The sequence below is a fragment of the Hemibagrus wyckioides genome, linkage group LG17 (assembly GCF_019097595.1).
Source record: "Hemibagrus wyckioides isolate EC202008001 linkage group LG17, SWU_Hwy_1.0, whole genome shotgun sequence".
In the NCBI taxonomy this organism is placed as follows: Eukaryota; Metazoa; Chordata; class Actinopteri; order Siluriformes; family Bagridae; genus Hemibagrus; species Hemibagrus wyckioides.
The window spans coordinates 16,099,406-16,123,738 of NC_080726.1; the positions used below are offsets into that span (position 1 = coordinate 16,099,406).

General features: G+C 38.6%; 1 protein-coding gene and 1 long non-coding RNA gene across 3 annotated transcripts; both read right to left on the reverse strand.

Annotated features, from left to right (window-relative positions):
- Nucleotides 1-8,900: 8,900 nt before the first annotated feature.
- On the reverse strand, nt 8,901-11,190 carry LOC131368360 (uncharacterized). Of its 2 annotated transcripts, XR_009207034.1 has the most exons (4): nt 10,876-11,190; nt 10,309-10,330; nt 10,024-10,212; nt 8,901-9,038 (listed from the first exon to the last, which is right to left on the reverse strand). It is a non-coding gene; the product is annotated as an uncharacterized LOC131368360 (long non-coding RNA). The 2 variants fall into 2 exon arrangements; XR_009207033.1 differs by lacking the exon at nt 10,309-10,330.
- Nucleotides 11,191-13,398: 2,208 nt separating this feature from the next.
- On the reverse strand, nt 13,399-18,469 carry dlc (deltaC). The gene is made up of 9 exons (XM_058414493.1): nt 18,178-18,469; nt 17,850-18,089; nt 17,557-17,617; nt 17,207-17,464; nt 16,318-16,679; nt 15,992-16,208; nt 14,851-15,553; nt 14,642-14,747; nt 13,399-14,538 (listed from the first exon to the last, which is right to left on the reverse strand). Exons 1-9 carry the CDS (start codon nt 18,235-18,237, stop codon nt 14,533-14,535), a joined length of 2,013 nt encoding a protein of 670 aa, XP_058270476.1. The 5' UTR covers nt 18,238-18,469; the 3' UTR covers nt 13,399-14,532.
- Nucleotides 18,470-24,333: the final 5,864 nt, after the last annotated feature.

Below are 24,333 nucleotides of genomic sequence, written 5' to 3' on the forward strand. Positions count from 1 at the left end.
TAGATTGCTTTGTTTTACGTTCCAAAAAGCAAATGAAACATGATACCTTATCCTAATTCAGCTTCAGGCTTAACATGCCTGAGGTTCACAGTGGTGGGAGGAAATATTGTCGGAAATATCGATTTCATTTGATATTGAGGCTAAACACAGACTGCAAATTCACAACAAATGAGTACATCATTGGTGTGTACAAAGATAAAAAGGTAAATGTTAGGAGTGGACTACACGGTTCCATTGTTTGTTTGTTTTTATTATTCAATCGAATCAATTACTTATATCTCTGGAGCTCAGGTTCCTGAGACAGTGTTGTCAAAGCTGTGGATAAAGCATCAGTCAGAAACATTTTGTGCTGCAGAAGTCTCTTTGATGCCAAGCTCCACTCCTCTCACAACTCTCCCGAGGTGTGACTGGAGGGAAGGAGAGGATCACTGCTGCGAGAAAAAGCCTTACCCCCTCGTCTCTGTCTGCTGTTCACACTTCATTTAGTCTTTCATGTTCATGGGAAAAGTCTCTTGTAGACAGAGAGACACTTCCCCCCTACTTCCCAAGTACAGCAGACCTACCTCACTTTATTACTGAGAAGAAATGAAAATGTGGATGTTTTAACGTAATCTGACACACAGCCAATACATTTCTGAGACTGAAATGATTTCACTGTGACTCACTTTCAATAAATATGAAACTTAATCTGTGGAAGTGTTATCTGGCCAACCTAAACATTTTCCTTATTATATTATTAACTCACCATTTGGATTTTTTTCCCCTATGCTACATTTGGATCAAACTTTATAAAGTGTACACAGTCTGTCAGCTTTCCCTAGGTAGGTCTGATCCATTTCTATTAAACATTAACTGTTTGTGAATAGATGTGCTTGCTGAAACACAGTTGTTTCTCATTTATGAGAATTTATATAAATTATAAACTAGAGTAATGAATGTAAATGCTTGTACTGAAAAAAGGACAATGAAACCTGAATAAGTAAACGCTTTCCCCCCTGAGTGAAAGTTCTTCAAACTTCTGTTCTTTCAGCAGTTAAATGCATTATTTAACTAATATTTAATTAATATTTAATATTTAACTAATTATTTAACTAATCTGTTATGGGAAATTCACATGAATTACACGTGGTTATCTGAGCAATATTTGATGATGTGAAAATAAACTAATCGTTTGTAAAATAAATAAAATGAACATAATTAATTAATGAAATAATTAAAATAAAATATCATATGGATTAATATTAATATTATTATTATTATTATTATTATTATTATTATTATTATTATTATTATTATTATCATCATCATCATCATCATTATTATTATTATTATGTGAGCAATATGTCATCACGTGAAAATAAATAAACGTGTAAAAAATAAATAAATAAAATAAAAACAAAATAAAACAATATTAAAGGAATGTCATAGCCCGTGTGAAAAATTGTGCAACATCTAAAAATAATGTGTTATTCATGTGTGGTTTGTGTAATGTTTCTGTAAGAGTTGTAGAGTGGTATAGCATCCATAAAAAATGAACAGTATGTATGATGTGTCTCTCTGTATCTGATCAACACCATCACCAGTTTGGCAAAACTGCTTTATTCAGAATTTCTTTCTAAATGGGAAAAAACTGCTACACACCAAAACAGAAAATCAATTGCTTCCTAAATTTTTTATTTGTGTAAAAATAGCTATTATTTCTTCTCATATGCAGCAGCTTAACTTATGTCACTCTCTCCAGAATAGTCTCTCAATGTCTCTTTGGTGTTAGTAAAGGGGAGTTTTGACTGCAGTACTTACTGGATCGCATAGAAAATCTTTTCACCACTATATTTATACTTTGGAAAATCTCTTATGAAATCACATTCACACAATCACATAATATTGAAATCTGAAAAAATTTGGTATTTTATTTATATTACATATTGATCACATGAAAAACATGCTCATGTTTAATCCATGGGATTTTTGGAAGGTAGAAGGAGAAGGTGCATTTCATCACGTAATGCCCTGATATTGTATATTCAAATTAAACACATGACATCATGTGAATAACAAATGTTTTGTGAATAAAACCACGTCTTATTCATATGAAAAAATGTACAAAATGTAAAAGCATGTAAATGTTTTGATTTGTTTTTTCCCATGTGAACATTGTTTGGGTTTTCTGTAGAGGAAGTAATACTTCATATTTTGGACTTTTTATTTTGGTTCTACAAAAATGTTCGCTTGTATTGGAGTGTTTATGTCATTGCTTGCATAAGAAAATAATGAGACAGCAGTAATGAAGTTTTTAGCACAGAGTCACACTCAGCGATTGTGGATTTGTCTCCTGGACACAGACTAAACCATGAGATGAACAGGAATCTGTTGATTAATCGTTGTTGAGAATTGTTGTTTTTTCCCGTCACTGCTATAAAGAGTCACGAAGATTGGTTTGAAAGAACCTTTTGAATGTCACTTAAGAATTTAGCAGCATCATTATTATAGGTTAAACCTTTTGTAAAATACCCAAAGTTTCAGGACTCAGCACTGGGGTCAAGGAAAGCCATCACTTCTGCATGGATCTACTCTGGGAAAATCACCCTGCTGGGCACAATAGATTCTTATCATGATTTTTCTGAGAACAAGTTCCTTCCTCTTCTCCTTGTCCTTCTTTCCCACACTGTGCAATGAATTGCTTATCAGTGCCTTGCTGCTTAGTTAGTAATATACTGATTCGGGGGTACTACAGACTGATACCTGTGATTCAAGGTTGTGGCAAGAGTGAAAAATAAAGAAACAGTTATTCTGTTTCTCAGTGAATCACAGCAATGATTAATTAGCATCCTGTTTAGATACACTTTGCTTATCTCTTGTATCCTGTTTATTAATACAGTCATCAGCTATTTCAAACACACTGACTTTTCCACCTTGAAGCCATATGACTTGTTGAATTTGACAAAACATTTGAAAGAGTTGTTGGGACTTGTTGAGGACTTTAAGAGCTCAACCATCTCTTCTGATTTAAGGTCTTAAGCAGCAGCTTGTCATATTCATGATGACATGATTGAGAGCCATCTGTTTAATTCCCTCTTTTCATGTTTGACCAACACTGCCTTTGTAAGGGAGATGGGTGAGAGACAGGAGGTGCTGTACTGTATGGTTCTCTCCCACCCCCACCCCCCCACCCCTTGGGAAAGAGCAGCTCTTTGGGTCTTCTCTGTCTAGAGGAGAGAGGAGGGGGACAGGTGTTCAGTCAGGTCTGCTAAAGTCATCTGTGTTAATGCGCTCGGTCACGCCGGCTCCCGGACCACACTTTCCCACGCTGCCGGGGGTCAAGAGTGGAGCAAGATAGTGGATGTTGGGCTCCCACAAACCCTTGTGCCAAGCAGTGGACCCTCAGGTAGCATCCAAAATGCTGTCTTCACACCGCACTCCATCACTGGCATCTTGTCCCAAAAGAATCTGAGAGCACTAGTAATATGCTTCTTTTCCTCATGTACTTTCTAACTTAATTCTGATCATATGCAAGGGTAATATCAGAACATTTAATAGTGACCTAACCTAGAATATTGGGTATTTTTAAATATTGAACATTTGGGTTCGTTGGTATATTTTTGGATTCCATGGTTAAAACGTGAAGAAATGGAAAAGACCTTTCAAACGACTTCCCAACATAAAAGAGGATCCAGTAAACACAAAAAAGTGACTGATTCCCTCCTTACGTAAACACTCTTGTGTTCAGACCTTTAAAGACCAAACCAGGATTTCACCATGACCTCTTTGAGCCTGACACCAGGATGTGGTAAAACATGGTGAACGTCATAATGATCAAGCACATGTGTGTGTGTGTGTGTGTGTTCATATCCATATCCATGGGTTGCACACACAAAGCCCCATGGACTGAGAGATAGGAAAAGACAGCTCGTAACTCTTTACCTGCCATTATAACATGTCTGAGGGCACAGCGAGGCAGCAGGAAGCTCAACACTGCTTGAACACGTTGATTTACAACCTCATCCATCCTAACCAAGACCTCAGTCAGCCTCGAGAGGGGCTGTGGAGGGGGATTCAGCTTTCTCGGCCTTCGGTTTTTGTTTTTTCTTTATGTGAATGAGGACTTACCGCTATTGTTTTTTTAGGGCTGCAGGGTATAGACAAGATAATTCCATCTGTTCCTGAAGGAAATAACGAGAAACTGTGAGAAAAGCAATCTAACTAACACAATGGGCATGTCCTGGGACTCTCTGCCTGCCACAAGATGTTCTTGTAGAGAGAATTTTTTGGTGGTGGAATAATAATAATAAATCTGAGCCCTTAGAAATACTACACATTTAAAAGAAAAGGGTCCTATAAGGACAGTTAACGATTCAAGTATTATAAAATACTTATACAACACACTTTACTATAAGATCCACAAATAAGTAAGATCCTAATATTTAACTAACGTTTTTATAACGATGAATTTAATACATGCTGAATAATTCTGAAGTCTGAGACTAGTGAATGTTCTTAATATTAACCTGTTACTGCCGTTAATGTCTATTCTCTATTATCAGTTTCTTCATGCATCACTGTTTTCAGATGAACTAACAATTAATGCATGCATTATTTCAGCGTTATGAAAGAATGAGTTAAGTATGAATATATTACTTAGATTCTGGACCTCACTAGTCGTATGACTGCTATTAAAATATAATTCTTAATTTATAAAATGATTTTAAACATATTTATATTATTGAAGAAAAAAAAACACTCCATAGGGACAAACTAAACAACCCTTCAGGGTGCTTGATAGATCCTTTATTCCCCGAGAGCATTGTATTAATGAGGTCATTCTCACTTACATTAACATTAGAAGTCTCAGAACACACTGGCTCGTTAGCCTCTTTAGGCTTCAGAGTTTCCTTGTTAACAATTGTAGGAAATTCTCAGTCTGTACAATCTGTTATGTTTACCTTTTCCTTTAAATCTCACATGAGACAAAACGCAGTGTAAATCTTGTGCATACCTCAGCTATGTGAGAGGAAAGAAAATGTGCCTTTGATTACGATGAAAAGAAGAAGGCTAGCACTTTGTTTTCTTTTTGAAATGAGTTTTGTTGACTTGGTCCCTCATATGGTTTTTCAGTCTGTTTTGCTACTATACAGGCTACGGTAGCCTTCACCCTCCCCCACATCCCTTTTCCTCTCTGCACATCCCCTCCGCAAGACCACTCAGTTGGGCCTATATTTGTGTTGGTCACTTCCTAGTTGTTCCGACCTTTGACATCTGGGGTAACAGCAGCTGAGGAGTAGAGGGTGGTGTCAGATCCTGACCTCTGAAACGGCTCTGCGGATCTACAGCGTATAAGAATCCACTTTCTAATCCTAATCAACCACAACTTCTGTCTAAGTGAGGCTAAAAAAAATACATGTGAAACAGGTTGAGATTTGGATTGTTCAAATAGAAAAACAAATAAAGTAATATGGAAAAAACGAATCTAATCCTATACACGCTGTGCATGCCGTGTGCAGAGTGTGTGAGTGAACATGTGTGCTGGGTTGTGGGTGGCCAGGAAAGTGCTTCCTTTCCTCGAAAAGAAAGAATGGGGTCTGAGGAGTGATGAGTGTGCCAGAATAAGGTTCACTTCCCTTCCCATGTCAGGACCTATAAATATGCTGAAAACAGGAAACTAACAGGAAAAGAACTGTGGGCAAACGTTAGTCCTAGATAGACACACTAGCCCGATATCGCATGTGCAACCCCCAGGCACATCACTACACAAAGCGGTGCATGCAAATGTCAAGCCTTTTTTCCCACGAACTCGTGTTCATACCTTTGCTTTTGGGAACACTCAGAATGTTTAGAATTTCTTAGCTGATCTCCGGAAAAATGTTCATGCAAGATTAACAATGCATTTTTTAACCTTGAGCTTCTATGCAGAACCATGTGTACTGTGAGTACTGTGCATAAAGATGAGGGTGTGGAGATGATTATCATCAGAAACAGAAGCAGAACAGCAAGTGGGGTGTCATTCTTTACACACTTCTGTTTTATTTTTGGTTGTGTGTTTTGTGTGTTGATTCTGCAATTTGCACCTATTTAAAATGCAATTTAGAACAGAGTCAGATTTATTGCCAAGTACTGTGGGTTTTACACGTACAAGGAATTTGCCTTGGTGTATTGGTGCACAACAATAAAACATATAAACATAAAAATATAAAGAAAAGTCTAGGAATTTTAAGTAAGGTTAACTTTGTAGAAAATATAGATAAATGTGTAAACTATTATAATGTATATAAAGTGAACCAGTACAAACAATTAAATTACCAATGCTATACTCAGATGTAGATGCAGTGAAAACTTTCCAGTAACTGCAAATTTTCTGCTACTCCACAGGATTATCTCCAGATTTTTGTGCTCTCACTTTGGCTGGATTTTGCTGGTGTGCACTAATTTCTATCTGTATGAACTCTGAACTGAAATACATTTAATATGGTGCTTCCAAATAGCGAGATAGCCGTGTATTCCAGGCCACATCCAGTTGTGTCAGCGCATGTGAGCCATTACTGGCAAGGACCAATTGTATTGTGGGTCAAAGGTGACTCAATTATAAGCTGCCAGTTCGATTGGTATTTGGAATCTGAGAAAAATGAATAATGCAAGCAGTAGCTATGTTGCGTTTCAGCTTTAGGATGAAAGTGAGACAACTTTAAGCTCTCCTCTGAGATACAGATTTATTAGTTATGTTTACATTTATGGGATTTTGGAGACACCCTTATCCAGAGTGACGTACAAAAGGTGCTTTGAAGTCTCTATCAATGAATACATAAATACTGGTTTGCTAGGTCACACACTAAGGATACCATCAGCCTCCACTAAGGATACCATCCTGGGAGGAACTATAGCATGTTTTTTAAATACACAGAAAAAAAATATTGCTAGTCATTTATCATGGCTGTGTTACATGAGGCAGATTTAAAATTCTAATTTGTTACTTCAGATGAGTAGAGTAGAACAATTTAGAAGAATTACACAATATTTGGATAAGGATACTGGGATAAGGTTAGGGTTAAGGTTTTCAATGACCTGAATATGTTTCATCTATGACTGGCTAGCTAGTAGGAAGAAGGAAGCATTACACAAAACAGAGGACAGCCCCTCAGGTTGAAGCTGTTCATGCAGTTTCTTTTTTTTTTCGTCATATTTGGACTTGGATTTCTGGACACTGCAAGTTGAAACAAGCAGAAACTAATTTGTAAAAATTGTGAATATTGTGTGGAAATAAATATTTATTGTTCTTGCATCATCATTTCAAAACAAGGTGTTGTAGTCTTGACAGTGCAGGTGTTTAGGGGAGGTAGCTTTAGATTTCACAATACAATACAAAGTCACAATACAAACATAACTCACTCCCAGAAACCCTTTATGGCAGAGTGACGGGAATGAGACAATGAAAGCGCTATAATAAGCCAGCACTGGCACATGCACAGATGAACTCCAGTCTATTGTGGAATATCTGTAGAACATTTACAGTAAGAACTTTGACCTAGATTTGGAAGCGAAAGTCTAAACTTCACTGTGAGCTGTCAAGTGCATTATTGTCACTGACAAAAAAACAAGCAATGTATACACCAGAAGTCAATTCATGCTGTTATGCTGACAGAATCACTGAACAATGATTGAAAATTTGGCTAAATAATGATTTACATTACACTTATACTTAAATGTTATTATTACATAACATAGTTACATGACAGTTACATAAAAGGAAGTTTTTCTGTCAGCATTCTGACAATCAAATGAGTCAAATGTAACATATAAAGTAAAAGAAAGGATGGAATAAAAGTGCGGTGTAATGTGTGTTTTGTGCAGAAGTGCTGCTGACTTTGGACACACAATCGACTGTTGGCAGCTTCCTTGTGTTGTTAGTTTCCCTGCTCTAAGGTCATACAGGATTGAAAGCAGACATGGTGTGATTGGAGACGTAGAGTGTTGAAATCAGCAATGATGAAGTGATGACAGGTGTGACTTTTTATCTGTGTGGCTTTTTTACTGCTCCCTTTTCCTTTTCCCTTCTCGACTTTAACAAATGCACTTCTGGTGAATTGAAACAAGCGTTGGGTTTCCGAATATGATGCATTAAATGTTTTTTTTTTTGTAGTGAATAAAATGTTCATGATGTATAAAGGAAGTTACTCTTGTGCTCATGGGTAAAGTACAGAGGCAGTGAGGTGGCAGTGGTTCTGAACAGTGCAGCGATGACAGCGTTACTCATCAGTGCTGTGAAAACTTTATTTTAGTCACTTTACAAACCTGCATCTGCACATTCCAGGCTAAATATTTATGTACAAGAGCGATAAAAAAAAGCCCTACAAAGTGCCGTCCAACTCATCATCAAGGATATATATGTATATGTGTAGATAATAAGCCAAACAAAAGGGAAACTGTTATGATGGGAAACCATTAACACGTGATAAATGCCCTTAATTTGTTTTGCCTCATGAGCAATGAGTAAAACATTTCTTATGGCACAGCGCTGTCGAATTCTCAAATCGAATAAATTCTGATGAAAATCTATTGAAAAAGCTGTTGATTAATATTCTATAACAGCACCGCCCTAAAAACAGTGCCAGTTGGTTTATATTAATTGGTTGGTTATTATATTAAGTTTGTTTGAACATGTTATCGTTTCCATTGTAGCAGCTTACTCATAGGAACATACATTTAATAATGGATTAATATAAAGTTTAATTTTAAACTTTGAATTGTATATACTCCTATATTCACTCCTGTATACACTCCTATATCACTAAGCTGCTTACAAATACAGTATAATAATAGTAATAATAATAATAATAATAATAATAATAATAATAATAATAATAATAATAATAATAATAATAGTAAACAGAAAAAATATATTTAACCAATTAATTGAATAATGGTCGATATGGTAAAGGTTTCTGTAGGGAAAGGTTTATGTGACATTTAACATTTATAGAAGAAGTCTCAGGTGTCATTTCTTTGTAAAAGTAAGTCTGCCATTTGTCTCCTGAACTTTACATCATCACCTGAAATGTAATTATAAAGCATTGTGTCAGCATATATACCAGATTGCTGTGGAATAAGAAGAATAAATAAATTCATCATCTTGGAGCATTACATTCCAAGCATTCATTATTTTTCTATAACAGTATTCCCCTTCTTGTTTTACTCCTGCAGCTACAATATTCTACAAACTTTAGGTACACTACCAGTCAAAAGTTTGGACACATCTTCTAATTTCATGATCTTTCCTGATGTTTATTTCTTTCTACATTGTAAAACAATGCTGAAGGCGGCCGAAATACACAATAATCTCGTTTGAACAGTTGATATGGAGATATGTCTGCTACTGATGCTCTGTAAAGCCTTCATAACGGCTCTAATCTGAGATGCTGTTAACTGGTGATTTCTGAGGCTGGTCACTCTAAATGAACTTCTCCTCTGCAGCAGAGGTAAGTTTTGGTCTTGCTTTACTGGGATGGTCTTCATGTGAGCCAGTTTCATCATGGTGCTTGATGGGTTTTGCAAATGCACTTGACGATACTGTTCTTGCAAGAACTATTCCAGAACACCTGACCTTCGTGTCTTAAAATAACAACTGACTGTTTTTTGTTGTCATTACATATGGATTACTTAAGTCCATGTGTGTTATTTCGTAGTTTTGAAATCTCTAGTATTGTTCTAGAATGTAGAAAATAAATCCCTAAACAAAAAACATTAAATTAAAAGGTGTGTCCAAACTTTTGACTGGTAGTGTAGGTTTTTTTATTCTTCTATTTGCTTTGTACTGAAATTCTCCAGAAAATCAGTGCTTTTGTTTTGTACTGAAACATGAGGGTGCTTAAATAGATTCCTTCTCAAAGGTTCTTTTTGTGTCATGTCCTTAAAAACAATACAGCATCCACTTCCAAAAGGGTCAGCCTCAGACCTTGATTTGTTTTCGAGTGGCTTTGAACGTGAAAGGACAGCAGGGAGAGGTGACGCAGAGTTATCAGACAGAGGAAACCTTACCTCCTTTTCTGAGGCCTGTTCACTCTGAGTATCTCCTCACGAGGTAAACAGGACCCTGAAGATGCCCCTGCTCCAGCTGGCTGATCCCTGCTGCGTATACACAAGTGCATCCTGTTTTTGCTTGGCCAGAAAGATCTGGATGAACACCTTCCTGCTCCTGTAAGGCCTGCGGTCCAGCTGACTCAGGAGCTGAGTGTGATAAGGTATAATGAAAGGTTTAACTGACAGGGTGAGAGCAGGTGGAAACCACAGGCAGGTGTGTGTAAAGTGTGTGTTCTTCCACACCTGGTACCTGAAGACCATCCGTCTGTGAAGAATGTAGTAAATAATTAAACAGGTGAGTTTTCCATATACACCAGTTGCAGGATTATAGAGAATAGACCTCAGAAAAACAACATTAAACTGTTCCTTGACCTCAAGGTACCTTTCTTTCACCCAGAAATGTGGGTATAGTGTGGAAATTAATTATACTTAAGTATACTTGGGTAAATAATTTGTCTAGTTTTAAATAAATAAATAACCCGATGAAATGAAGTTATTGTTGTGAAAACATTTATTATTTATTCAAAATGAATTACAGAAGCATTTTAAGCAAATGTGACATTTTTCTGCAGCTATTGTTTAATCTCTGTAAGCTTGCTTGTCATATGCATGACTAACATTACATATTTCACAAATGAATTACTCAGAAGTAAAATATCATCATGTAAATATTTGCTATTATCCAGAATTTGATTTGCTAACTGTAATCTATTATGTTAACTACAGGAACCAATGCTAGTGTAGCCTGGCATTAGAAAACATGCTATCTTGATTAGCAATTTATATTTATAGCAAATTAATGAAACTTACCTGTTTTAACATGCTTCTTCAGGTTATATGGAGCTCATGTCTTTTAAGAAGGCAAAAGTTATGCCTCATTTGCTATGAGTCTTTGCTTACTCCTGCATAATGAAACACTTTACTGATGTAGGGCCAGGATCATTCTCCTCAGGTTCAACAGTTTTGTTGGTGCACCCCATGCACCTTTCTAGGTTAAAGAATCATAGTGAAAGTGCAAAAGGTGTACCCTTTAGTCCATTAACTCAGTGGCAAGGAATGGTACAGTTAGGTTTCCTTTTTTCTGAAACTTTACTGAAAATTAGGATGTACTACAGACTGGGCAAAGTCCAGCGTTTCCTTTTGTGCAAATCATATGCTATGTGACATAAAGAGGAAAACAGGTCGAGTTGGCTGGATTTAAATGCTGGAAGAGGGTTAAAGGGGAAACTGAAAGCAGTTTCTGTGTGTGGAACAGGAAAGACCAGAAAAGTCTTATCTACACATAATCTATTATGTACTCTTTGTTCCACTCTCTTTGTTTTTGCTCCATGTCCAGGGTGGAGAGCAACCATGATTAACTCTCTGTGCATAACCACACACAGTGTGTAAACCAGCAACGCTAAGCAATACTGCAAAGACTGTACACAATTCCGCCGTTAATTCAACACTGATTTTACAATACGCAGTCACGGCCATGCCTCGTCCATAGTGCAGTCAGCTTGAGTCAGCAACGAGGTGAGCAGCAGGTGTGTGCTTATCTGCATGCCAGTTTTACACAAGGAGGTTTATTCAAGCAAGTCAGCTGCTGATTAAAGAGGAAAAGAAAATCCAATCCAATTTTTTTAGACATCACCAAAAATCCATTGTTTGTAAATCCCCAGGTATGAAATGTCACGTCATCAACGAGTTTTAGCGTGACTGGACAGAGATGTGGGTTAAATCACAGATCTGTCATATTGCTGTAGCCTAGTGCTGTGGGCCCATCACATAGACCCTGTGTTTTTTGTGGCAACACATAAAAGTAAGTAATGGCATTTAAAAGTACTGTTCTCAAACACAATGACACGTTCTTTATTAATTTTATTCTCTTTATTACCCCTCTATCTTGTTTATGCTTTGAAATGTTCAGACTATTGATTGGTCTGCTACACTGACATTGCATAAAGCACCAAAGGTGGCTCTTCTTGACTGAAATCACCATCATAAGGCATCTGAAGAGAAAGGATCATGCCTTTTTGTGATCAAGGATCCCTTGATTCATTTCCATTGTTCATTTTTCTTTTTAATTTGTAAATTTCATAAATTGTACATTTCACTACCTTGCTTTCTCTGTGCAACACTGATCACAGCAAATAGTAGTCCTGTCTTATGAGCAGACTTGACAGGAATCTGTGTTAAATCACAAAACTGTCCATCAGATCCATCAGATGGCCCTTGTGTTTTCATGTGGGAAAACCTAAAAGCCCTTAAAAGCTCTTTCCCAAATCCAATGACACATTCTTTACTATATTGTACCCCTCTTTTTAAATGCTGATACATGTGAGTGATATAGGGTGGTGGAAGAGATAGTTCTGACTGAGGCGGTTGGTGGGATTGATGGGGCAGAGGACAGGTGCCAGGCTCCCGGGGGAGACCAGTGTGGGAGTCCACCCTCCCCCTATTAAAGACTGAGATTCAGTTTTTCTGTAGCAGCAGCAGGAGGAGGAGGAGGAGGTACAGGAAGGGTAAAGGCTTATGAGTGACAGGTGATATCAGTCTGAAAGCCAATAACATTGAGGACATGACAGTGTGTGAAAAACAGTAAGAGCTTCTAAAATTCACAGATGATTCAAACCGATGTTTACGAAATGAAACTGTCTACGTAATTTCTGTGAAGAGGAAGTGGGCTGCTCTGTGTTTGAGAGTGTTTGGGAAGCATAAATATACACAAGCTATGAGGTGATGGATTAAAGCTGGTTTTTAGAGCCTGGCAAGTTATGCTGTGGAAACTCTCCCAGAGGCTTTAGGGAATTTGCTGTTTAAGATTTTCATCCATCATTCATTTCTCAATAAATAATCATCCAGCTGTTAGCAAAATCTGCACTCTAACCCAAGTATTAAAAGCTTCCTCAATATTTCAAACAGTGACATTACTTTAGGAGCTGAGTCATTTAGTGATGATGCATCCATTGTTAACATTTCCCCCGCCTCAACTCCACAATAACACATTTGTTTATTTCAGTTTTTATACACCCCTATAAAGAAAGGTAGAATAGGGAAGTGGACTGGGAAAGTGACGACAAATAATTTTTTAACCACTTCCATTAAACTGAACAAGACACAAGAGACTGATATAGATTTTAAGATTTATTTTAAGAAAAATATATATATATATATATATATATATTTCTGACTTTGTGATAATAGGTTTATAACATTGACATATATACAATTTTGTTCATAAATACAAATTATTTACAAATTAAATAGAACACTGCATTGTTAAATTAAGAAGGATATGAATATAACATATAACAAGTTGTCTATTTGGTATAAAGTGAAAAAATATATATATTTAAAAAAAACTCTTTAGTGGTCTTTTTTTTTTCTTTTTTCTTTTTTTCTTTTTTTTTTTTTTTTAAAGACTCCGATGCAGAACTTCAACAAACCAGGAAATCTTAACAAGTATGAATCTATTTGCCTGAAAGAAGTCACGGGATGTAGGAAATAGCTTACTGATTGTGGGCTGCGGCAGGATGAAACTATGTGGTAGAACAATATAATCCACCAAACCCTGCTAGACAAACATCTCTGAGTGTGTTAAGGGAAAATTACTATTCTGCATACCGCAAATATATTTCTAGTTTATCTTTTACAAGTTCTAAAGTTACAAATACGATTCAGTGTGTCTAATAAGTACCTGAATACCTCTTCGTTCAGGCATGGCATTTAAGACTAGGCACTTGTTTGGATTGACTTTGCTTTCACTGATAGTCAAGACCATTACAAACATCAGGTGTTGTGTAACAGAACCTGATTACACAATATTTTCAATCATTTCCCATGAGCAGTGTTCAGTGTTCCCTTCCCTGCAGCACCGGTGCTTTGTTCAGTTTGATTTGTTCAGTTTGTCATCCTCATTCTGTATTCCATGGTCAGCCTCTCGAATCGTTCCGCTACATTTACATTGCCTCTTTAGCTTTGATTGACTGGATGCAAGGCCTCATTTGGTATAAAGTGTCTCTTCTTGATTGAGATGCACCATTTTGTTTTCCATTGTAAGGCATCTGGAGAGAAAAGGTCCTGCCTTTTTTGGGATTAAGGATCCTTTGATTCATTTCCATTGTTCCATAGAGTTCATTTAGTTCATTTTTCATTTAAAAGGCTCATATATATATATATATATATATATAAATATATATATATATATATATATATATATATATATATATATATATATATATATATATACATATATATGCAATTTATGAGCAAATTATGCAATTTCGCCCCTCTTAAAGCTCATTCCTTGCCTGCACAACATTGTCCACAGGAAAAAGTAGTCCTCTCATTTGAGCAGCATCAATAAATATTAAATATATCAATGTAATATATATATATAGTCTCTTCAATTGTTCTTTAAAACCATGTAAACATGTTCAGGCGAGGCCTGGTGATGATTGAGGTGCTCCAGATTAGACAATACTGTTAAACCTGATGAGAGAGAAAGAGAGGGAGAAAAAGAGAGTGTTAAAGTCATTCTTAAAGCATTAGCCAAACTGCTCTAAGAGATATTTTTTTTAAGAATGATGCTTACCTCAGTAGCAAATACATGTGGTTCAGGAATGATGTATACAGGATGATACAAGTCACCTTTAGAGAAGCTCAAAGGGGGGACTAATATAGAAGACTCTGAGTTTTTCCTGAAGAGAAGACAAACAAAAAAAAAACAGGTTAGACCAAGTTCAGTTTTGCCTAGTTATGCAGGAAGAAAGTTTAAGACCGAAAGAAGGAGGAAACACTTACAGGTCTAGCTTATCTTTTGTATTTTTCTCATCTTTGGCAAGATTGTATTCCAACATCTTTTGCTTGTTGTTAGCCTTATCGTTACAAAGGGTATCCATGATGCCAGAGCTAAACGCTGCATCCTTATTGGACACCTTGAACGGCCCACCAGGGATGAGGAAAGCTTCTTTCTCTTTGTAGCTGCACTGAGTGTTGGAGATCACTGAGTTGCGATTGTTGATGGTGTCCAGGTCGTTGCGCACTGCGGAAAACACAGATTCGTTGCCACGTCTCATTTGCTTAAGGAGGATGATGGCAGCACACAGCACTAGCATCAGCGTGATGAGGACCAGTGTAAAGGAGACGGCCAGGGCTACAGGGAAACTAGGTGGAGCAGGAGTATTTGTGGTTGGTTGGGTGTACTCGCAGCGTGATCCCATGAATCCTGGTGGACAATTGCACACAGGCCCGGTGAAGTGAGTGTAGCATTTGCCGCCATTCTTGCAGTGCAGGAGGCTGCATGTGTCAGTGCGCACATTGCAATCCTTGCCTGTGAAGCCCAGTGTGCACTTGCATGTGTAGTCATTAATGCCATCCACACAGGTGCCCGCATTGCGACATGGGTTGCGGGCGCACTCGTCGATGTTGATCTCACAGCGCAGTCCTTTGAAGCCAGGGCGGCATTGGCACACGACTCTGTGACCCAGGTCTAGACAGTGGCCTCCTTTCATAAAGAAACAGGGGAAAGGAAATGTTATACATTGAAACACAATTTGTATGCAGAGATGTTATAGCTTATTTATAGGAAACATTAGCAGCAGACTTGTAATATTTAAACAGTACACATGGGAAAAGTGTGTTAAATTTCTTTCGCAATAGGACTCCTGTGCTCATGACAGGTCTATCTTCCACACTATATCAGCATGTGAGACAAACTGGCGTCTTTCCTATCCTGTCTGAGCAGCAATCTTGATTGGGCTGGCAGTCACGCTAAATGGATGGATCTCAAGCTACACATAGTGGGCTGCCTCTCAGGCAGAATATGTTGACAGCTCAGAAATGCCAGTGCAGCATATTTTCTTGCATTTTTCTGATAAGAGCTTCATAGAAACCCAGTTTACTGTGTCTGTTTTCCTATGTTGTTAAGGGCTGTGGGGCTTACCGTTGGCACAGGGGTCACTGCTGCAGCGGTCAATTTTCTTCTCGCAGTTGGAGCCTATGTAACCAGGAAGACAGCGGCAGGAGTAACTTCCAGTTGCTGTCTCCACACAGGTTCCACTGTTGAAACATGGTGTATCAGCACAGGTCATAGCGCTGACCTCACAATTCTTTCCATAGAAGCCCTGGGGGCAAGTGCACGAGTAGTCGTTCACCAAATCCTACAAAGAAGAAGGGTGGAAAAATATAAATGACCTGCCACCTTTTCTGGTACACCAAAAGACACAAGATCAAGATAATACTGTTCTAGGCATGAATGTGGGCACTTACGTTACAGCTGCCGCCGTTCTTGCATGGATTGCTGTTGCACTCATTCGTCTCAATCTCACAGTTGGTGCCAGTGAAGCCAGGCTTGCAGGTGCAGGTGTAGCTCCCCTGGCCAGTGTTTGTGCATGTGGCATCATTCTTGCAAGGTTTATGATTGGTGCAGAAGTTAAGGTCTTGGTCACAAAACAGGCCACCCCAGCCTTCCTTGCAGTTGCACTGAAATGGCTGGTCACAGGTTCCATGCACGCACCCGGGGTGCCGCTGGCACTCATCGCAGAGGGGGCCCTGCCACCCGAGGCGACACTTGCACTCACCAGGGGTCTTACAATCACCGTTCTTCTCACTGCAGCCAGGCGAGCAGATGGCTGTTAGAAACGAGAGGCAAAGAAAAGGGGGGAAATTAGAATGAGGGTTCCTCTTGCACTAAAACAAACACACACACAAACCCCTCCCCTTTACCTTCCCAAGGCGCGGGTACGTCAAGTATTTGTTAAGTACTAAACTAAGCAGCTGGGACGCAGACAAAGGAAACACATGCCGTCTTTTCACGCAACCCCGAGCACATTACGTTAAATCTTTAGTCTTTAGTCCTCCTTAGGCTTGATTGTTAGAGGAACATAAAGAGATTCGAGTTAAGATTTTTTCCATTGACCCAAACGGACACGTTAAAGTCGTTGAGTTAACTGACCACAGAAGCACAATTCATCCAAGCCTGCTATTGTATATTGTAAACAATCAGAGTTACACTATAAACTGCAGATGCGGTGTGATAAACTATTTTATAAGAAAACACAGAATTGAGGGAAATTTGAAACAGAGCGCTTATTCTTTTCTCCTTTTTTTCTTCTTTTCTTAAAACGGAGGCAGTTAAATTATAAGCAAAGATACTCACGCTCAGTGCAGTATTCGCCTTTCCAACCAGATAAACATATCCTCTGTCCGGCGGAGTCGCAGGTGTAGTGACCGAATGTGTCGTTGCGCGGGCGGCAGTAGTCCGAGCAGCTCTCTCCGTAGTAAAACTCATCACACATGACGTGGTAAGAGTAGCGCAGTTCACTCTTCTCCCCCAGTCTCTCGTCCTGCAGAGAGTTCTCCCCAGCTGTAAGACTCCTTTTAGTGGCCAAGAGGCTGATCCTGTTGCTTTGGTTTTCTACAAACACACACAGAGACACAGAGTGGTTATTCACAAGAATCTTGATGTTAAAGCTCTTCTGGAGAGATAAACACAGGACAGGGGTTTACCTGTGGACTGCTCGGATGAGGCATCTGCGTGCCAAGCTTCAATGATCACTGAAAACTTTGACTGTGAGAGAGAAAAAACACAAGAAATCCATAAATACAAATAAATAGGATATTAAATACGAATGAAAAGTTTTAATGAATATAGTGCCAAATATGATCATAGTGCCTAATGGGTGTGTTTTTAATATTTAACATTTAATTACATTGAAATAGGATAGAACTGAAATGAATGAAGGATGCATCAAGTAAGAAAGGTGTAAATCCAGTATTAGGTCTATATTATAAAAACTCACCGGCCATTTGAAAGTGAAGTTTATTTTGATAGGGGCGCTGCTGGCGATGGAGCTCGGGTCTGCGCTCAGGTTGGCCGTCCGTCCGGAGCCGTAAGCACACCGAGGATCAGCCGACATCACCTCCTGAGAGTGTTTCAGACACACACGGAAGAAGATGAGGCAGTTCGGCGAGTCCTTACACACTCCGCTCGGGCTGGTAAACGAGTGCACTTTCAGCTCGAATACGCCGGACGAGTCGACCTGCGTAAAAGGAAACGGGGTAAATAAATACGCTCGGGTTCAAAAGGCGCGCTCCAAGCACCTCAACAACCACAATGAGATTACTCACCAGGTGGGACGATATCAAAATAAGCATGCACGTTGATAAAAAATTAGCCATTTTCCTCATGGTCTGCCAAAACAGCAGACAGGACTGGAGCAGGTATCCGATAGAAGTTGTCCGATGTCTGGGTTCCAAGTAAAAAATGCGCAAAATTGGAAAAAAAGCCTTAATTGGAAACCAGTAGAGCGATGTTAAGTATACAAATAACCTGCGAACTACTCTTATCTTGACCTGGAGCTTACAAACACTAAACTAACCTATGTGCTCCACGATTTGTGTTCTTTGAACCTGTGTGTTTCAGTTTAGTAGAGCAGAGTGCAAGCGCCTAGGCTTTTAAAGTCGCTGCGCTGAAGGGCGGCGCTTATATGCAAATGACCTGTTATCAAATGAAGTAATTTGTAACTTTGACTTCTAATATAAACGAAAATAAAGAAAAAAATGAGATTGTCTGACTGGAAAAGCACTAAAAAAACCGGAGAAAAATCCAGTTGAACTCGTGTAACAAATACAAAATAGGATATATTCATTATTTATCATTATCCATAGAGTTTCTCATAGAACAGTTATAGAAAGGATTGTAGAAATCTTTTGAACGGTCTTATTGCTTCTTTGTAGGATTTCTGAATTGTATCATAATATTTATTAAAACAGGATTTGCACGTGCACGGTGTGGAAGTTAGCATCCCCCCCCCACACACACACAGTATTTCCCCTCTTTTTGCCGCGTGCCGGGCTTTTTCATATGTATGTTTTTGAGCTCTTTTTGCTCGGGGGAGGGTTGCAGAGGTTGTTTGCGCTCGCCCCTTTTAATTCAGCTCTACGTGTGTCATTGTTCCGACGCGTGTGAGTCGTTAAACCGGCGCGCCGTTTATTGTGCCTTTAAGATCCGGGGGCTTCTTTTGTTCTCAGGGCTTCACTCGTGGGCCTCAGGGGGCTGAAAATTACACATAATTGCTTTTGTGAATTGTGTTGTGTTGTGTGTGTGTGTGTGTGTGTGTGTGTAGGGGCACTGTACTGACCACAGCTGTATGCTAAATCAGCACCTGGCGAGACTGTGTCTCACACGCGCCACCTCGTCACCAATTCTCCCGTAATGAACACCTTCGTCTCAATTAGTCTCAGAGAGCCATTAATGCGTGGCTCGGGATGTACAAAATAAGCTCTAGTGGGGTAATTAAGCCACTCTAACCGTCTGAGGTTGACCTAAGGGTTCTCTTCAAGAATTTCAGCTAAATAATCAATGCCTAATCAGCTTGGATAGAAACGCTCGCCCTGCTCTGTCCCTTAGTGTGTGTGTGTGTGTGCCAGCCATATGCCGTGTTCACTGAACGTTGCACTCCCTGGTACTCGATTACACCACACTCAAGCCAGGTAAACAGACTTATTTGCAGAAATACGAGAGCATGAGATCTACAAGCCTCACTTTTTGCCAGCCAGGATTTGGGTTGAATGTGTAGGTCTGGGATATAGCCTCCGGATGTAGTTAATGAGATCTATGCTACTTTTTTGGATATAAATATGCATTTCAACATGCAGATAAAAGTCATTTCGCTGGCGGTAAAAAAAAAAAAGATTATGTGATGGAGAATGAACAGAGAAGGACAAAAAACTGCTTTCCAAACTGTTGCTCCTCTCTAGCGGCTGCCTGTTGTTATGCTAATGAGCGCAGCGCGTGCCTCTGCTGGCACGCTTCGCCTGCGTCACGAAGGCTTTATTCATCAAGAGACTGAATTGGACCTCGTTTTCTCTGTTTTAGCTCATAAACAATCGTATATAACGAGCTAATATTCAGCGACGAGCTAAGTATTTAACAAGGAAATAGTGAACTTTAGGCGGATCACTTTATCAGCTTTATCTAACGGCGTTTTGTTTAACATTAGATCTTTAGCAAAAATCAATTAAGGTTATAGATAGGCTATAGATAATGCTAATATATTTTTTTTCAAATAAGCAACGATAGTATATGGCTTTATTTATTATAGCCGTAGCAGTTGTTCCGTGTCTTGTTAATAGACCTCATTTGGTATTGATGCAGATCTATAGACGCAAAAAAAAAATGAGGGGTCACGTGAACGAGGAAACGTATTAATTAAACAAATCGATGGCCATCTGGTGTAATCGAAAGCGCACGCGACGCACGTCTAATGTTTGCAGACGCATATATAATGATCAATAATCTCCCTTGATCGATAAAACGTAAGATACCAACTAGTATCCAGAGGAAGTGTTATATTCTGTATGGACACAGACATAGGAAATTTGAAACATCACGAATATTAGTTTTCTCTCTGCCGGTGTATCACCTAAAAAAATCATCCACGTGTCCAGCGGTGTAAGAATCAACGCTTGGGGCCAAGGCGGCGTTGTGTCTCCTCTGGTGTGAGGATCAGGAGGAGGAGGAGGATTAGTGGGAGATCAGAATAGTCGGAAAGGCACACTCCGACTTTTGGGAAGGTGTGAAGCGGTGGCAGAAGGCACGGTGTGTCCACAAATGTGAATCTGTCGAGGTGTTAGGTACGACACCTGGCGCTCGAGCCTCGCTGGTTCCCACACCCTCCTCCTGCACGTGCACGGGGATCTGAAGTGTTACTCTGGCGCATGGCTTTTGTTCACAGCTTCGGCCTGCAGTTTGGTTGTTGTGGGAGATTGTAGCTTGCAGGCTGAGTAGTTATTAAAACATGCTTAGTGAAATGAATAAAAAAAAGATATAATGCAGAAGAAATAAACTTATGCAACTTATTACATAATCACTATGTTTTGCCTTCTATATGTCCAATATGCGTACGAGTGAAAATTAACACCGGTTTTTGCTGTGTGGTTCATTCCTGCTTTTCCATTATGTATAGCTAAATATATAAAATGTAGTGTACAATATACTACACTCAAAGCAAGTGATAATGTAAAATCGCAAACGCATTTAAAAGGAAAAAAAGGAACTAAAAATATGCTTAGTTGTAGTGGTGTGTGCACGCGCCTGAACTCTGCCCTAGGGCACTGTGGCACGTGGCCGTCTGTCGAGCTCCGAGGCGACAAACTAAAAACAAAAGTTAGACCTAACACCTAGACATTCGGTCACCAGCACCATAGTGCATAAAGAGATCTAAAACAAGCATGACGAGCTGAGAGAGACCTCTCATGGCCTTTTCACTAAGGTTGCATGGCAGACACCAATAAATAAATAAATAAATAAATAAAGCAACCAGCACATTATTAATCAGATCAAGAGATGGGATTTATACCCCATATACAAAAGCCAACTGTATTAATATCTGCTTATGACAGAAAGACATACAGCCATGATTTGCTTGGTTGGTAAGTAAAAGTCAGTGTAGTCCTGGATTTAACTAGCAAATGCTTAGTGGATCTGAAAGGTGTCTTGAAATCAATCAACTCATATAAGGTAGTGATTAGCTTAATAAAATCTGAAATAAAGCGTGGAGTATACCAAAATTTGTTAGATTGCTTTATGAATTTCTTTGAAGTGCTGATACTGGTCTATATGGTCTTTAAGAGTTTAATAACATTGTTATTATTATTGCAAATCTGACCAGCTTTCATTGAATTAGTGTACGTAAATATTGTATAATATGGAGTTTACACTCAAAATGATATTCAGCCTTATAGACTCAAGGTGAACTGAAAATACACCCACACTCACACGCATAAGTTGGCTGACATTTATTCTGAACCACAGAGCTTAGAACAAAATCTATCAGTAAAAGGCAATAAAATAGGGAAAAATGCTTGCAATATTTCCCTGCCTCTTTATGCTGTTATGTAGCCTTTGTGAGTGGGGACCTGACTGACTCTTTGTCCTCTCTGAACATGATCACAGGCTGAATCTGCTTTATTTGAAGCAGTTTTTGAGCAAAAGCAAAAGTGACCTGGTTGAAATGTCCAGAGTTTGACAGAATAGCCGTTCATGCATCTCCAGTAAGCGATTGATCCTGATCAGGATCTTAGTAAATCCCTTATCTTAGGAAACACTAGGCATGAAAATGAGCACCACACAAATTCACACCTGACACATGACTGTCACCAATCCATATACCAGCATGTTTTTGTAAAGGCTGGAGAAAACCTGGAACCAGAGAAAACACACAGCGTGAGAACACGTGAAACTCTACATGTGCAGATGGCAACCTGAACTCAGGATTGAACCCAAGACCCCAAAACTGTGAGGTGGCAATGCTACCTGCTGCAACACCATGCTGACTGTCAAAATGGTATCACTTAAAATGTGTGGGTAAGGATTTATAAATCACACCTTACGTGTTGCTTAATTCTCCGCCAAGTCATCAGTGACATACTTGTTGTGCAGATGTCAAGCTGTCTATCAGAAAGGTGTCAAATGGGGTAGAAGAGCAGAGGTTACTGAGAGTGCAGGCAAATGGTATTAGCCCAGTGTTGATCACATTCTGAGATGCCAGTGAAACTACTTTAAGTTAAAGAAAATCTTTGAAGAAGAGCATAATAAATGTAATTGGTAAATGCATTATTTGTTAACTGAAAGTATGTGTGTGTGTGAGCATGGTGTCATGTGATGCAACTTTTTCAAGATAGAATTCTTTCTCATGTCTAGTATTCCCAGCATCGAGACAGGTTCCAGACTCACCATGACCCTGACAAAGATAAAGCGGCATTTCATCTTTACATAAACAGAAGCGAACTTTTTTTACATATATTTTTTTATTCTATTTATAACCTCGGTGCTACCCGCATGTGATTTGAATTCTTGAATAAGCCTCACTATTGCTTACATGTTCTTCCATATCAGGAGAATTTATAACATTTCTCAGGAACCAAGCAATCTGGATGAAATCTGCGAGAGAAAAAGCACCATGCTGCCAAATGAAACTAAGCAAGAATTATGCATTTCCAAATATCTTAAACCACCCACTTGTTCCAAGGAAGAAGGTACTTCAATCTTCACTTCAATCTTTTTCCTTTTAAAGATCTCTGAATTAAAATCAAGCTATTCTGTCCTTGTTCAGTGCATCTCTGTATAGTATTTGTTTGATATTAATATTTATTTATTAAACCAGTGCATAACATTAGGGCAAAAAAAAGAAGTAAAAGACTGAATCCTTCATCAGTTCTGTTCCCACGTTTAATCAACACTGTACTCCTGTTTGAACATTCCAAAATTGTACACCAGTTGACTTACTGAACATTCATTATCATCAAGCTCAAGAGCATCCTAACCCTCCGGTTATCTTCGGGTCAATTTGACCTGGTGTAAAAAGTACTCAAAAATGGGGTATAATTTTATAAAAATGAGATTTATAATACTAAATATTAAAAAAAAAAGGTGCAAAATATTTGTTGGAAACAAGCTGACTAAAAAGGTGAAACAAAAAAAAAATGGTGATCATACATACCTCAAAACAGACCGGGTCAATTTGGCATGCGGAGAGAATAAGTGTATAATAAATGGGAGGTAAATACAAGGGTTCAGCACCTCATTAAAGTGTCTAATGGCTTAAAAATCCAACAGATCATGACTTCAGTATTTTCTGGGTAATTGAGACATATTAGAAATTTATTGAAGAAATGAGATCAATTAAAATGTAGAACATACACAGACATTTATAACCTTCTTATCTCATTAAATAACTAATAAGTTATTTAATGAGATAAGCTCAGCAGATAGGATTTGACACTTCCAAGTCCATATATTCCATTTATTTAAGTTTATTTTCCTTATTGTATTTTTCTAAAATAAGATATTTCTTCCTCTCTCTCTAACACTGCATATAGCTAGTTAATATCAAATATATATACACTATATTGCCAAAAGTATTCGCTCACCCATCCAAATAATCAGAATCAGGTGTTCCAATCACTTCCATGGCCACAGGTGTATAAAATCAAGCACCTAGGCATGCAGACTGTTTTTACAAACATTTGTGAAAGAATGGGTCGCTCTCAGGAGCTCAGTGAATTCCAGCGTGGAACTGTGATAGGATGCCGCCTGTGCAACAAATCCAGTCGTGAAATTTCCTCACTCCTAAATATTCCACAGTCAACTGTCAGCTGTATTATAAGAACGTGGAAGTGTTTGGGAACGACAGCAACTCAGCCAAGAAGTGGTAGGCCACGTAAACTGACAGAGCGGGGTCAGTGGATGCTGAGGCGCATAGTGCGAAGAGGTCGCCAACT

Coding starts and splice junctions, on each gene's coding strand:
- dlc (XM_058414493.1), bottom strand. CDS start 18,237: ATGAGGAAAATGGCTAATTTTTTATCAACGTGCATGCTTATTTTGATA. Junction 17,465..17,556: donor CTCATCCGAGCAGTCCACAG/GTAAACCCCTGT, acceptor GTGTGTTTGTAG/AAAACCAAAGCAACAGGATC. Junction 14,748..14,850: donor ACAAAAGATAAGCTAGACCT/GTAAGTGTTTCC, acceptor TCTTCTCTTCAG/GAAAAACTCAGAGTCTTCTA.